The sequence below is a fragment of the Musa acuminata genome, chromosome BXJ3-6 (genome assembly GCF_036884655.1).
Source record: "Musa acuminata AAA Group cultivar baxijiao chromosome BXJ3-6, Cavendish_Baxijiao_AAA, whole genome shotgun sequence".
Lineage (NCBI taxonomy): Eukaryota > Viridiplantae > Streptophyta > Magnoliopsida > Zingiberales > Musaceae > Musa > Musa acuminata.
In genome coordinates this window covers 15756956-15773873 of record NC_088354.1, presented here as the reverse complement: position 1 = coordinate 15773873, position 16918 = coordinate 15756956, and the positions used below count along the sequence as shown (strand labels likewise).

Genomic DNA, 16918 nt, shown 5'->3' with positions numbered 1-16918 from the left:
AGAATGCCAGACTAATACATTGACATGTGTAATAGAAATTTTATTTACGATAAAAAAAAATCATGCAAAATGGACATATAAAAAGCACATAAGGAGTTTTTTTTCATTTTCACTACACACTTTTCAAATTAGCAGTACACAGAAATCTAAAATCACATTGTGATGGTAGGGCATGGAAAGAAGCCGGCACATAATGGAATAACTAAAGGGATGTGGGGATTCCAGGACCCCATACACTTATTTGACTTAAATTACCTAAGCCAAAATCCAGTATTTGATACGAGAATTTAAGGACAAGAAACAAGAAAAGAATATATATGATGACAATTCTTTTTAGTCCTCTATCTCAACGCCAACCATCCAAAAATTTAGCAGATATACCAGAAAACAATGAACAAAGGGGATACAGGGAGCTATATTTTAGCTCCATAACCAACTAATAGGGTTTCTAACTTACTACACCAGCATTTGACAATGCTCAACTAATAAACAAGTGCCTGGTCGTATGGCCTGCATGTTATCGGACTAGAGAAATGCCCGTACCTTTGTGAGTTTCATTGGTAGCATTGGCACCAACAGGCTGCTTTCTTTTAGCAGGCATCCAAGACTTGATCGCAGATTGTTTCTTTCGTCCTGAGTCGCCCACAGCAACAGGATCAACCAATGGTCCAGACCATGTTGTCACTCCCCCTTTCTGGTGGGGAAACACTGTACTGAATGAAGTTTCAGGGGGGTCAAATGCAGGATCCATATGATATGAGGACTCTAATGGGTAGCCAAGTGCTCCATCCTGGTGTGGTGGTGGGAACTTCTCACTCTTACTCTTTGCATTAGCATGTGTGATCAGATGCCTTCTCTGTTAGTAGCAAAAAACGCATGTTAACTGAGTAGCTCACAAAATTGTATTGGCAACAGAAGTTACAGATTCATCAATATATTAGAGATAACTAACAGCCACTTAGGGAAGTCATCTGTAGCTTCTATACATAGACTATCTTTCACCAAAACAATTTGAGAGAAGGTTAAAAAACACTACAAATTTAAGCCTGTTATTGATGGTCCTTGGGAGGAAATACTTGGCAGAGAAAAAGAAATCCAATAAGATCTAAAATTCATCTACTTGAAATGCAAGAAGCTCACTGTATAAAGTTTGTGTTGCCTATTCCCTCAATATAGTTCACACAGACAGAAGCCACTTAGATTTTCCATTTAAAGAAATGACAAGACCATGAATTCAACTTCCGGAAACAGAAGAAGCTCATTATATAGAGTTGTGTGTCAATTCCTTCAGTACAGTTTACAAACGCAGAGGCCATTTAGATTATCCATTTAAAGAATCATCAAGACCATGAATTCATCTACTTGAAATGAAAGAAGCTCATTATATACAATTCATGTAGCCTATACCTTCAGTATAGTTTACAAACACAAAAGCCACACAATTTTCCAGAAGAAAAATGCATAACACAGCAAGCAGAGCATACAGGAGACAATAAAAATTTAGTTATGGGCCCCAAAGGAATGAACACAACACTCTTAAGATATTAAGTCTAAATGGGAAATCATCTAGACAGTTATCTAGCAACATCAATGCTGCTTTGGCCTAACAAAGAAGCTAATCTGTTTAACAAAGCTATGATAGTTTAGTTTTAAGTCAGCTCTTAGACTGATTAAGGTTGTTTCCATGGTATCATGTAACCCCAAACTGTGAAGATTACCTTAGTTTCCGCCTTGATTGCAGGGCACTAGTTGTTTAAATCCAGTAGGTTACTTTCAATTGTCTAAAGACTCTAAACTATGCCTCAAAGGTGTAGTGGGTCCACGGTTACCAATAGATATGTGGTCTTCAACTATAGAAATGGATAGTAGTCCACATCAAATGTAGTCCTATAAGTGTAGTAACTTAAAAAGCGCTAGGCGCCAAAAGGCGCCAAGGTCCCAAAATGCTCGAGGTGCTTGCTCGAGAGAAACGAGACGCTCCAAAATATTAAAATACAAAAACCATTTAATATAATTAATAAATATGATTATTTAAATAAAAATATGACATTAAATTAAGAATCTACTATTAACAGTATATTACTTACTGTTAACGGTAGTTAGAGAGGGAGAAAAAAACTATTAATAGTAACAAAGGAGGATAAAAGGGTCACTGACAGTGGAAACCAACAGTGAAAAGTGGTAGCAGCAGTGGTAAAACGCTGGCAGTAGCAGCGATGAAGGATTATTTTAAGACAACCAAGATAGCGCTGCGAATGACAGCAGCAACAGTGGTGGAAGCTCACAGTGGCGGAAGCTCCAAAGGGTATCTGTCGGTGGCGAAGGAACATGCGGTCCTCTCCCTTGATAATGGAAGGAACTGTACATGGAGACATGACAAAAAGAAGCTACGGGCTCTTGCTAGGCCGTTGGACTTGTCTGTCGGCGATAGAGGAAGGCTCGGTCTACAGTGTCTACGGCAGAGGTAGTGGCAGAAAGCTTCGGTGGTGGAGGCAACAACAGAAAGCGTTGGCGGTGGAGGCAGAAGCAGCACTTGTGTTGGCTCAGGGTTGCGCGGTTCGATTGAACCAACTAACTACTATTGAACCGAACCAGATTTAAAAGTCTGGTTCGGTAGCCTTATTTTAATCGGATGCTCGCCCGAGGCACCCGGCACTTGGGCTCACCCATGAGGCGCTCGGGCCTTGCCTCGCCTCGCTCGAGCGCCTAGGCGAGCGCTTGAGCACCTATTTAAATCACTGTATAAGTGAAATTTTGACTTGGCCAAACAATAGTTACATAAAGTGCCAGGATAGTCCCCGATTAATTTCATTACTTTCAAATAATCTTCAGTAAAAAGTAACAGTTTTTTCTTGAACATACATCAAGGTTAACTTGGAGCTCAGCATTGGCCTCCAGGGGTGGAACTGCCCTAATCGCTCGATTAAATGTGTGTGTTCTCTTTGTAACATTGCTATTGGCCTTCCTACCAGCAGCCTTCAACCTGCATAAGTTAATATCACAGAATAATAGAGTGAATTTCAGAAATATAGTTAAGATGAATAATTCGTACATCACTTCACAGTTCATGTATATTGCAAAAGACAATGTAGATAAACAAATTCTCCAAGAATTGCCTGAGGAGACAAGGAATGAATAAAAGGATTTAATTTCACAAAGAAAACTTGATGTAAAAGGTAAAGAACGATACCACTAGCAATTAGTTCTGCAGACTAGGTGAAGAAAAAAGAGAACTAAATAGAAAAAAGAACCACCAATTTACTTAGTCCATTAAGAACATTCGATCACTGAACATGAGTGTCATTGTGGTACTTTCATAATACATCAGCCACATTGAACAATCAGATATATAACCATATAAACTAAAGGCTAACAATAGTGTCCAGACATTTAGAAAATCAGATCATTTTCTGAAGCAACAGAAACTAGACCCTGTTTGTTGTTGGAAAAAAACAGCAAGACCACACAAGAAAATTATTGAAATGATTTGATTGAAAGTGTCTGAAGCTCTATGAAAAATTCATTTGAGAATTCAATAGGAAAATGATAGAACCTTCTCGCTTCTTCGTTCCTCAATTTAGCATCCATCTCCTTGCTTGGAGGATATTTTGGCATGCTCGATGGCTCACATGCATATGGTGGAGTACTGAAGAACTATAAAAAGCAAAGCGTGTTATGAACTTGATCATCTACCAAGTAGAGAAACTGAGAACAAGAGATGTGTGTATGAACTGCTATAAAGAATGAAGCATGGTACCAACAACAAATGCAAATCTCTTGTAAGTTCGCATTAATTCCAACCCAAATCAGTAGGTGGAACCCTTTTTTGTGCAAGACTAATTTAGCCCTAGCTTCTATATTTTGATGCCAAACCAGTAAAATTATGATGTTTCTACTGTCCTGATGGCTTGCATATCTAAGCTACATCTTGATATGGACAGTAGTGATCATTGGTTGCATAAACTAACCCCTTGTTACTAGCCAATACGTCTCTAGATGGTCAATGCTACACACTGAAATTCTTTTGATAATCTTAAACCAGCCTTATTAGGCTTACTAAGAATGTAGTAGCAAGTAAAGTTTACAGTTTTGAATAATACTGCCCGATACAAGCGGTACGTATTGGTCCGATAGGATACTGGTACGCAGACCGCCTGCTACCGGGTGGAACGCTTAACATCGCCTTGTATCGGAGTTATATCGAGCGGTAACGATCGAAATTTCGACCATACATTGCTCCAACGGTCAAATTAACCGTTGGAGCCTTTTCTCATAGGTTTTTAAACTATTCTTCCCTCCTATTTCACTCAATTTCACTCTCATACTCTCTTAAACTATCTCAAACTCTTTTTGTCTCACATTTGCGCTCTCCTAAACTCTACAAAACAACGATTTATGAATTGAATCGAGACTAATTTGGGAAGATTAAGAGGAAGAAGTTTGTAATCAAGAGGTATGTATTCTCTTTCTTTAATTGGAGTGTAATTAAGATATTTAATATTATGATTTATGTGTTTAATGTTAACTAATTCAAAATTAGACACTTAATAGGTCAAATATTTATATTTCATGTATATTAAATATTGAAAGATATTTATGATAGTAAAATAAGTTTAATTAAGTTTTATTAAAGTTATTGAACGTTACGATTGATCATTTTAATGATGATTTAATTGAAATTTAATCGATTTTATGTCAATTCAATGTCTTTAATACCCATTAGGGTGTTTGACATGTTTGGTCAATTCAATATGTTTAAACTTTATAGCTCATTTGATTTAAATTTGGTAGGATCATGACACCAAAGGAATAGCCACGTGATGATGCATGGGTTCATGCTCGAAAGATAGATGAGAACCGTCATTATTGGCAATGTATTTATTGTGACTACATTGGCAAGGGTGGAGGAATAACTCGGGTGAAGATGCATTTGGCCGACGGGTATCCTGATGTTACAAAATGCAAAAAGGTTACGACGGAGATCCGTAAATTATTTCAAAACAAGCTACAACAAGCAAAGAAAGATACATTAAAAAAGAAGGCAAGAGTTGACGAAGAATATTATAGGGCTACGCAGGAACCAATTTATGATCAGTATGAGGGTTACGACAATGAAGTCAGCTCGGATCTCACAGCTAGGGTTCGTGCATCATTAGAGCATCAATATATGGTCAATGAAGTAATGAGACATCGACGACCTGACTCACAATTGGAGTATGATAGTAGTAGTAAAATCCAAAGGTCGACCAACATGAGGCAACCAACTGCTCCTCCTCAGTTAGGCCGAACTAGTAGCATGAGGTATGGTGGACTTCGTGATTTTATGAAAGGTCTTGGCAGGAGGTATGCACCAGATATTGTTGATATTACTCCGTAAGTCTATCCCTCACAAACAGCAAAACAAACATGGATTGACGATGCATACACAAAAGAAAAGAAGCGGGATATTGGGAAGGCATTTCCACAGGATTCCAGCCAACACAGCACAAGGTCCATATTATCAGAGCTTGGTCTCTTATATTCAAAAGTCTGGAACGGGGATCCAACCTCCAACACCGAAGGAGATTTATGGCGTGTACTTAAATGAGGAGATGGCAGAACTGAATGATTGTATCAAATCCTTCAAGAGACAACAGGATGAATATGGGGTGATACTGATGTGTGACAGTTGGACAGGACCAACAAGAATGAGTATCATCAACTTTCTTGTTTATTGCAATAGAAGAGTGGTGTTTCATAAGTCAGTTAATACTTATGAAAAGATCCAAGATGCAAACTATATTGAGAGCTTGATGGACACTATAGTAGAGGAGATCAGACCACAGTATATTGTCCAAATAATAATCGACAATGGAGCGAATTTCAAGAAGGCCGGTTTGCAATTGATGGAAAAAAAAATGTTTTGGACTCCATGTGCAGCTCATTATATAGATCTAATGCTGAAAGATATTGGTGAGCTGGACACAGTTAAGAATTGTGTAGCTCGAGCACAATCAATTACAAAGTTTATATATAATCATTATTGGGTCCACACTTTAATGCAAAAGTGTGTAAACGGTGAGATACTCCGACCTGGAGTCACTCGATTTGCTATCAATTTTATTGCATTGAAGTCATTACAACAAAAAAGGCATGGCTTGAAAACAATTGTCACCTCACAAGAGTGGTCTGATTCCAGAGATTCTAGATTGAGTGATGGAAAGAAGATAGAAAAGTTCATTCTTTCCTCTAGATTTTCGGAGACCGCGGCATAAATCATAAAAGGTGTGGAACCACTTTATATTGTTCTCCGTAAGGTCGATATGGACAAGCATCCACAGATGGTGTACCTTAAATATATGCTAATTTCAACAAGAGAAGAGATCAGGAAAGCATTCAAAGATGATTTTAAGGCCGACCAATACGTACGGATCATTGATCATCAGACCGAAGTTCATATAGATCAAGATATCCATAATGCAAGTAAATTCATATTCAGAATAATTTAATTTATTATTTTTTATACAATAAAAAATCATACTAACAAAATTATGTTTTGCAACGTATTATTTAAGCCCGACAATTCAATATCAATATGCTCTCGGAATGCAAAATGATTTACTAACGACACTACGAAATGTTATATATCAGCTCTTGCCAAACACTACTGATGCAGCCGATGCTCTTATTGAGGGTCGATTATTTTGAGAAACAATTGATTCATTCTCTGACGTTGTAGCTATATCGTGTCGTTACACTATGGATCCTGGTGAGAAAAAGTTACACATATTGACTATCAATTATATTTGATGTTAATTATTTATTATGCTAATAAAATCTTATTTATATCTTTTTGCAGTCGAGTGGTGACTACAATTTAAGGAAGGTTGCCGTTCGTGTACTTTCACAGACGACAACATCTAGTGGTTACGAATGTAATTAGTTAACGTTTGCATTGATTCACACAAAGGTTTGTAACAAACTCTCGTATAGACAGTTAGAGAAACTGATATATATCCATTATAACATGCGGCTAAGGTTGCGATGTGCTGAGCTGGATAAAGGAGCCAGAGAAACCAAATATTGATCCCATCGACCTCCAATTCTACAATGAAGATTCAAAGCTGATGTTAGATTGGGTTGAAGTAGCAGAGAACCAAGAGGATCCTCTACTTGATGAGGTGGAAGATCCTTAACGTCCTTCGCGTTTTATCACTGAGGCAATGAAGAATAAGAAGCACAACCTCAACAAGTGGAAAATCCCCCTCGATCATAACGTGACAAGAGTCAAACAACATCGAGTCAAATTGCTCGAGGAACCACAGACACCCAACGGTCACAGTCGTCCACCCAGCGTGCAAAGGAAAAAGGGAAGGCAGTAGCATCAGTCGCATCGTAGGATCGAATCAGGCAACGAGACACCTTCACAATCACATTCAACAACTAGCTCGGTCCAGAGACATGACAGCAACACAGATAACAATGCCTCGACGGATGATGGCGGTGATGCCGGGCAGTCGTTGGTCTCGCCTACACAACTTGAGGGTGATGCATGGACCGAGAAGTAATATTTTATACATGTCACCCAAGATTCAAATCATGGAACTCGACAAGGTACTGGTCAAGTTTATGCGCGGAAGGGGAAGGTAGTGGATGAATTTGAGCAGGCGACAAAGCCTACATGATGTAGACACAAAACGAAGCTCGTCGTATTCACAGTCGTCGTATTATGGAGAATCATATGGCCAACAACACCACGGTGATAGTTGGTCATACTTCTCCGAGCAACAGTATAATACAGAGCAGTAGATCAATAGCGAAAGTAGAAGCTCTGACATTCACCAATATATGCCTCATGAGCTGCCTCGGACAAATGTGATTTATGATGATCAGCCTACGATCATCACCACATTGATGCACCAATGACATACGGTGTATCAATACACTATGTCCTGGGATCAATTTTATGATTAGGTCCAACAAACATATTATATTGATATGCAGATGTATAGGATTGAGGACCCCAATCCGCCACCCTATCATGGCCTTAGCTGGAATTGCCTAAGGCGTGATGCACCCTTGCGGCCAAGACGCGAACTTAGCTTGCGTTGCCTAAGTCACGAGGCACTCTTGCGGCAAAGACGCGAACTTAGCTTGCGTTGCCTAAGTCGCGCTTCGCCCTTGCGATATTGTTCCGCAAAGATCAGCCCACTTGCAACCTCTCGCAGGTCCCGAAGGACCTGTAAAAGAGAAAGTTGATTAGTTCGAAAGAACGAGCGACGGACAAGTCCCGACGTCTCGCGAAAAGGGGAAGCTTTACAAGCAATTCAGCAAGCACCATGCGTGCACAAGAGAAAAGAGGGAGAGGGGGAAAACAAGGACTTTAGAGGGTTGAGCGAACAACTGCAAGTTCACAAACAGCTGCTCACCGGGTGCCGGGCGCGACAACAAGTTCCCGTCAAGGTAACGTGCGAACTTGCGAAAGGTTGTTCAACGCCCGACACTATACCGAAACCCCATCCAGCCCTGTGCCATCCGGGGGTTTCAAAGGGGCTGAGATGACCGACGTTTTGGTGAGCGGAGGCGGGCTGCAGAAAACAGCCCGCGGCACACGAAAACGGAGCTGTTTTGGGCTGTTTTTGGGCTGTTTTGCTCGGTTCGGTGAGCGATCGCTTTGTAGCGCTGCAACTTGTTCGAACTTACATTTTTACAAGCAAAATGACTCAAAACCAAGGCAAAACAGGCTGCCAAGTAGCTGTACATGTAGATGAGACTTGAGAGCGATGAACGGTTCGTTGAACGGAGTTGTTGCAGGTGCGCGACGACCGTTCGTGACATTCTCTCCCACTTAAACTGTCGACACCCACGTCGATGCTTGTTTGTAGTTGTTGATGATCGCTTCTTCATGTCGTAGGGCGTCTTCAGGCTCCCAACTGGCTTCAATTCGGGGAAGCTTTCGCCACTTCACCAAGTACTCTGTTTGCTCAGCTCCATTGGGTAGCTTTATCTTGCGGTCCGCCAAAATGGTTTCAACTCGCTTCTCGTAGGAGGCTGTGATGAGAGGTAGCCGAGTTGGAACACTTCAGGAAGCATCTTGCGGATCCGAGTGGTAGGCTTTTAGGTTGCTGGCGTGAAGAATGTTGTGAATTTTGAATCACGCCGGCAGTTGCAACTTGTAAGAGACGTTGCCTACCCTGCTGATAATTGGGAAGGGTCCTTCATACTTGCGCACCAATCCTTTATGGACTTTGTTCCTAAAGAATTGGAGTGATGCTGGTTGGAGCTTTACCAACACCAAATCGCCAACCTTGAACTCTTGCGGTCACCTTCCCAAGTATGCCCACTTCTTCATCCTTTTTGCCGCCTTCTCCAAGTAAGCCCGCGTAATATCTACATTTCGGTACCACTCCTTTGCAAAGTGGTAGGCTGACGGACTACTCCCAGTATACCCAATTACCATGGTGTGAGGAATTGACGGTTGTTGTCCGGTAATGATCTCGAAGGGGCTCTTGTTGGACGCAGAGCTCCGCTGCAAGTTGTAGGAGAATTGAGCAATGTCCAATAGCTTCACCCAATCTCGATGGTTGGCACTCACGTAGTGCCGGAGATATTGCTCTAGGAGCGAGTTTATCCTCTCAGTTTGGCCATCCGTCTGGGGGTGGAGACTTGTGGAGAAGTATAACTTGGATCCCCAATACTTCACCACATCCTTCATCATCAACTTGGCCGCCTCCTCTACTGAACAATGTAGGGGAGCAACAATGAAAGTTGCATACTTTGAAAATCGATCGACTACCACGAGTATCGATCCGAGTCTCCCTACTAGTGGCAAGCTCGATATGAAGTCTAAGGAAATGCTTTCCCATGGCCTTTCTGGTACGGGCAACGGCTCCAAAAGTCCCACCGGCTTCCGCTGCTCCACCTTGTCTTGTTGGCAAGTGAGGCATGTTCGAACATATTCCTCCACATCAGTCCCCATCTTCGGCCAGTAGAAGGCCCTCTCCACGAGAGCCAACGTTCGATGAATACCTGGGTGTCCAGCCCAAAGGGAATCGTGACACTCTCTTAAGAGTTCACGCCTCAAATTGTCCACTCGAGGAACATAAACTCGATTCCCTTTTGTGTACACGAGTCCCTCCTGGACCCAAAATCGTCGTGCCTTGCCTTCTTTGATGAGCTGCATCAGGAGAACTGCCTGGGGATCACCATACAGTCCATCCCTGATCCTGGAAAGGAAGTTGGAGTGCAATTGACTTGCTTGGCCTCCGCCCTCCAATTGTACGGCATTCACGCGCTCCATTTTCCGACTCAATGCATCGGTCACGACATTTGCCTTCCCAAGCTTATACTCCATTGCCATATCAAATTCAACCAAGAAGTCCTGCCACCGTGCTTGTTTTGGGGAAAGTTTCTTCTATGTTTGGAAATAGCTCAGAACGATGTTGTCTGTCCTCAGCATAAATCGCGATCCGAGAAGGTAGTGTCGCCAAACTCGTAGACAGTGGATCACTGCTGTCACCTTCTCGTGCATCGGATACCGCCGCTCGGTCTCGTTGAGCTTGCGGCTCTCGTAGGCTACCGGATGACCTTCCTGCATGAGTACTCCCCCAATAGCGAAGTCCGAAGCATCTATATGGACTTCAAAAGGCTCCCCATAGTCTAGCAATTTGAGCACTGGTTCTTCCATAACAGCAGCCTTCAGGCTGCTCCTTCAGTAACTCCGTCAGTGGAGTTGCACGCTTCGAGTACCCCGCTATGAAGCGTCGATAGTAGTTGACGAAACCAAGGAAGGATCTCAACTCTGGCACCTTCTTTGGAGTTCGTCATTCCGCAACCGCTTGCACTTTTGATTTGTCCATGCGAATGGAACCATCATCGATTCGATGCCCCAAGAATAAGATCTTCGTTTGGGCGAAGTAGCATTTCTCCCTTTTTACGAACAAAGTGTTCTCCCTGAGAACCTTGAATATTGTCCGAAGGTGCCGAACATGCTCCTCGAGCGTTTGGCTGTATACAACGATATCGTCTAAGTAGACGACCACGAACTTGTCCAAATACTCCTTGATTAGTTGGTTCATGAGAGTGCAGAACATGGACGGAGCGTTGGTTAAAGCCGAAAGGCATCACCAAGAACTCAAACGCTCCATACCTGGTCACACAGGTAGTCTTCGCTTCGTCGCCTTCAGCAATGCGCACCTGCCAATACCTCGACCGAAGGTCGAGTTTCGAGAAATACTTGGCTTTGCCCAACTGGTCGAATAAGTCTGCGATGAGCGGGATGGGATACTTGTTCTTCACTGTCACTTTGTTAAGAGCTCGGTAATCGACACATAGTCGGAGGCTCCCATCTTGTTTCTTCTGGAAGAGAACTGGAGCTCCAAAAGGTGCTTTAGAGCTGCGGATGAGACCACCGCTTAGCAGTTCACCTAACTGCTTTCTGAGTTCTGCCAACTCTAACGGGGACATGTGGTAGGGTGGTCTCGCTGGAGGTTTCACTCCTGGCTCCAGCTCGATGTTGTGATCCACGCCTCTACGTGGTGGAAGAGTCTTCGGTAACTCGGGTGGCATAACGTCATTGAACTCTTTCAGGACGTTCGCCACCACAACAGGTTCTTGAATGGTCTTCTCGTCGAGTGGCTCTAGCTTCATAGTAGCCACGAATGTTAATTCACCTTTTCGCACCCCTTTCTTCAGTTGTAATGCCGATATGTGTTGGGGCTCCTTGGTTCCTCTCCGAGAGACAGGAATCACGCAGGGGTCGTCACCTCCCATCATACACAGGGAGTTCAAGAATGGCATTGGCACCAACTTCGCCGCGTGCATGAACTCCATTCCAAGAATCACTTGGAAGTTGTCCAGTGGCACGCAAGGTGGATGGAAGTCGTCAAAGCATTGAGTGCCTGTTTTTGTGGGCATTCCCTCACCATGTGCGGTCCTCTGCACAAGAAGCTGGAATTGCCTAAGGCGTGATGCACCCTTGCAGCCAAGACGCGAACTTAGCTTGCGTTGCCTAAGTCGCGAGGTACCCTTGCAGCAAAGACGCAAACTTAATTTGCGTTGCCTAAGTCGCGCTTCGCCCTTGCGATATTGCTCTGCAAAGATCAGCCCACTTGCAACCTCTCGCAGGTCCCGAAGGACCTGTAAAAGAGAAAGTTGATTAGTTCGAAAGAACGAGCGACGGACAAGTCCCGACGTCTCGCGAAAAGGGGAAGCTTTACAAGCAATTCAGCGAGCACCTTGCGTGCACAAGAGAAAAGAGGGAGAGGGGGAAAACAAGGACTTTAGAGGGTTGAACGAACAGCTGCAAGTCCACAAACAGCTGCTCACCGGGTGCCGGGCACGACAACAAGTTCCCATCAAGGTAACGTGCGAACTTGCGAAAGGTTGTTCAACGCCCAACACTATACCGAAGCCCCATCCAGCCCTGTGCCACCCAGGGGGTTCAAAGGGGCTGAGATGGCTGACGTTTTGGTGAGCGGAGGCGGGCTGCAGAAAATAGCCCACGACACACGAAAACGGAGCTATTTTGGGCTGTTTTGGGGCTGTTTTGCTTGGTTCGGTGAGCGGTCGCTTTGTAGCGCTGCAACTTGTTTGAACTTATATTTTTACAAGCAAAATGACTCAAAACCAAGGCAAAACAGGCTGCCAAGTAGTTGTACATGTAGATGAGAGAGACGAACGGTTCGTTGAAAGAAGTTGTTGCGGGTGCGCGACGACCGTTCGTGACAACTCGTGGAGGCCCGTCGTTTGTTTTGGTGATAGAATCAACAATCAAGTATATCTACATATGTGATTATTTAATTCATTTAAATTTTAGAGTTTATATTGTAACGAAATAATCTAACAATTTAAATGATTTTTCGGTAGATATTTCAATATTTATAGAAGGACAATCCGTAATAGACTGAAATATGAACCTTGCACAAGATTATTCCTCAAAGTCCGACAAAGATATAATGATACTATTCTTACCTAATTTACATTGATTTTGCTAAACTTATACTATTACTATATTTATTTCTAACTTAAAAATCCTATCCTAACTTCTTTTTTTTTCAGGTATTTTCGGAGGATTTTACGCCTAAATTAGGTGTACCGCTCGGTACACCCTAGCATACCGCTCGGTACACAGTATCATATCGTACCGAGCAAACCTCAAAACACTGGTACGATATGATATTTCAATCCTTGGCAACAAGCACTAAAGCAGAAAAGTGAGACAATGCTTGGGAAGACCGAAGCTTTCATCCTATATTCAGAGGACAAAATCATACCTCCCTTCATCTAATCTCAATTACCTTAAGTAATTGTCATGCCAAAATAAGTCTAAAAGAAATTAAAAAAAGAAATAGAAACAAAAATAACATATTTAAAATAACTAATATCTTTAATAAAACTGAATTTCATATATCTTAGAAGGTACACATTTTCGTTCTTAAAAGCCATACGTGCATTCTGCTCACAAAGCTCAGATCTTTTCATCTATTCATTCTCATTTCAAACCTTCTATTGGTTCCCTACTAAGCCAATAAAAAGGGTTTGCATATCAAGTTCAGAAAAAATGTTGATGTATAAAGAGATTTCTTGATATGATTTCTCCAAACTGGAGAGCTTAAACACTGCATGAGATATTCTGTCTTTTCTATAGTTTTCCTAGTTGTCAAGCAATCAAGTGTCTTAGCTTTTCCATGACATAAAGCAGTGAACAGAAGTAATTTTATCGTGTAACAAGATGCATAGAGAAGTTGGCTTTTCAGTACAGCAGTTTTTCATAAATAATTTTTGCATGAGCGTGAAAGGCATTTGGTCCAAGGAACCAAAAGCTGAAATAGACATCACACCCTGGGATTATAGGATGAAATCAAGTCGACATTCATAAAAGAAAAGTTCCTTCTACAACATTCATAAAAACCAAGACACTGAAGTTCCATGACTGCAATAAGATAGTTACATTTCCAACAACTTTCAATTGTACGGTGGCATGAAAGTAACTCTTTTTGGTGCAACTAACAATATGGTGTTATAAGATATGCAATATAATTCATGACAGTATAAATGATCCTACCATCACCACTACTAACAAAACCATTTTCTGGAGGATAGAAAAAACATTCTATGACACTCACTTCACAATTTAGTGCAGCAGTGGAAGTTAAACGTTCAGCTGGATCAATTGCCAGAAGAGTTTCAACTAATGGTAATGATGATGGTGGAAAATCCTTAAATGTCTCCTTTATGCAACGTTTGTATGGTTGTTGGGGTTTGAAAATTGTGGCATGCGGCAACTTTGACTTCTTCCAATAGTCCTCTGAAGGGGAGCCACAAAGCTTAAAAATCTTATGCAGCTGCTCAACCTGATAAATGAAGCCATTCAGATAGCAGCAGTGATAAATAGATACCTTCAAGAAACAATATTAATGTTTTGCAATTATGTGAGACCAGCATAGTCATGGTAATATATCTATGACGAGTTAGACTCCAATAATTTTCGGGCATGTCATCTACTAGCTAATATACTTTATAGTGGATCTCCTCTATGCATGTACACCTTGAGTTGGAATTATGAAAATAACTACCCATAATGATTTCGAGGGATCGGTGGGCAGATATGTCTATATTAAGATCCTAACATTTTTCTGGAAGAATTGGTTGGCAGGAATTACTAGTTTGAGTAAAGCAAGATCTAATTATTCCTTGTCTTTAATTGCCTTGTATGTCAACTAATCCAAGAAGTACATGTTAAACCACCAGCACACATATTCCATGATTTGCCAACGAAAACATGACATCAAGCCTAAACCAATCTATTTCACACTTCAGTGCATCTTGCTTCATCAACCTGATAAAATGTTTGCATCTCCTTTTTATTACTAACTATATGTTTAGAGTTCCAGCTACCAATGAGCCACTAACAACTGATATCAAATCTTCCAGCTTTCCTTATCAATTTGGTATCTGTAATATATGAAACTAATTCTAGACTTGCATTGTCGTCAGAATCTCACCTTCTAATTGCATTAAGCATTCTATAACACCTAGAACTGTTGCCTTTCTTATGTGCAGCATTCTAAATGACTTAATTTGCCTATCATATACCTCTGCCAAATATCACATCTTGGTTTAGTAAATTTCTAAAAAGCAAATTGCACCAGATGTAACAGAAGGAATGAATGGATCTTATCAGAGTACATTTCACAAAGTCTTTTCTAGTATTATCATCCTTCTGTGATCAGCATCAATATGCACAATGGCAGTTATATGTCCAATAAAGGGTTTTCTCTTTTATTACAAGTTTTCAGGATGTATCATGTGGAAGTTCTGGATACTGATACAGTGTCAAATCAAAAGATTACCTCGGTCCTCCCAGGCATAATAGGTTTGCCAGCTAACAACTCAGCTAAAATGCAGCCCGCACTCCAAAGATCTATACCCACACCATAATCAATGGCTCCCAACAGAAGCTCTGGCGCCCTGTACCAAAGAGTGACCACTCGGCTGGTCATTTGATGCTTATGGTTAGGATCAAAGAATGTAGCCAAGCCGAAGTCCGCAATCTTAAGTAACCCTTCATTGTCAATTAGAAGATTCGAGCCCTTGATGTCACGGTGCAGCACACCATTACTGTGACAGTGCTCTAATCCTGACAACAGCTGATGCATATAACACTTCACCTGCTCAAGTGCAATGTCAGGTAGACATATCAAGAAAGATGATAGCTTTAAGAGGTGGATTAACTGGATATCACTAAAATCTAACCTGAGGCTCAGTGAACTTGATTTTGGGATTCGCAGCAAGACCAGCAAGGTCATGCTCCATATACTCGAACACCAAATACAAACTACAGGACATCCTGGACGTGACAAGACCTTCCAGTTTCACCACATTAGGATGATCTAACCGCCGCAGAATAAGGATTTCCCTCGCCATAAATTTGACACTCTCTGGCTCCATGGTATCAAACCTGACCTTCTTCATTGCCACAACTTTGCCCGTCAACATGTCCCTCGCCCTGTACACATTACTGTAGGTCCCTTGCCCAATCTAAATCACGAAAAGAAATGGACACCGGTTTTAGCTACGAAACCCCAATGGAAGTGGCAACAGGTACAATTTGCTGCAGTAAAGGAGGAAGCTCGCCTTGTCGATCTTCTCAAATGTGTCAGCACGCCGGGGCGTCCAGCCTTTGATGGCCTCCCCGGCGACATTGGAGAGCCAGGAGGGCCAGCCGGCAGCCACCAGCTCGCCGTGGACGTGGCCAGGGGAGCTGCTCAGTCTGGGGTCGGGTCCTTGCCGCCTGCGCCGCGAGTGACGTTTCCCATCCGGACACTCCGCGTCCTCCTGCCATGCGATCTCGATCCCAGGGAGGGCGGCCTGGGATTTGCTTCCGTCGGCGACGGTGTGCTTCTTCTCCCGCCGTCTGCGGCCAGAGGAGGAGAGCGTGGGGCTAAGGGATGCCTCTTTGGCGAGGACGCAGCCCATGGCTCAGCTCATCACCTCGTCAGGAGGGGAGCTCAGGAAGGGATTGGCAGCTGGCGGATCGGAGCTCCGTCGACGGACAAGCACTAGATTTGGGGTCGGGGCTCGTCGAACCCTCGCATTTACTCGCTGCTTTCGTCGTATGCGGAGACACAGAAAGAGAGGTGCGGATTTTGGAGATGAGAAGGCGGTAAAATAATAGACGAGCAATAATAAGAGAGAAGAGGGGCAGCGGAGGTGAGCAGATGCCAAGCGGTACGTTATTCCGCGCAAGTGGTGGGCGACGAGTCAATATAGAGCCACGGAGCCGGGCGAACCATGTCTGATGGAAGGAACCTCTCTCTCACCTGGATGAATAGTAAGTGGGCATCGTGGCATTGATCAGATTGATTGATGGGGCCAACTTCAACAGAGCCGAGTTAGAACAACTGGTCCAATCCGATCGAGACATCACATCCGTTGA

General features: G+C 42.6%; 1 protein-coding gene across 1 annotated transcript; it reads right to left on the bottom strand.

The window, feature by feature from the left end:
• Positions 1-256: 256 nt before the first annotated feature.
• Positions 257-16641, bottom strand: LOC103988570 (probable serine/threonine-protein kinase At1g54610). The gene is made up of 7 exons (XM_009407149.3): positions 16117-16641; positions 15736-16020; positions 15333-15650; positions 14106-14333; positions 3554-3654; positions 2863-2983; positions 257-856 (listed from the first exon to the last, which is right to left on the bottom strand). The coding sequence occupies exons 1-7, from the start codon at positions 16456-16458 to the stop codon at positions 518-520; spliced, it is 1734 nt and encodes a 577-aa protein (XP_009405424.1). The 5' UTR covers positions 16459-16641; the 3' UTR covers positions 257-517.
• Positions 16642-16918: the final 277 nt, after the last annotated feature.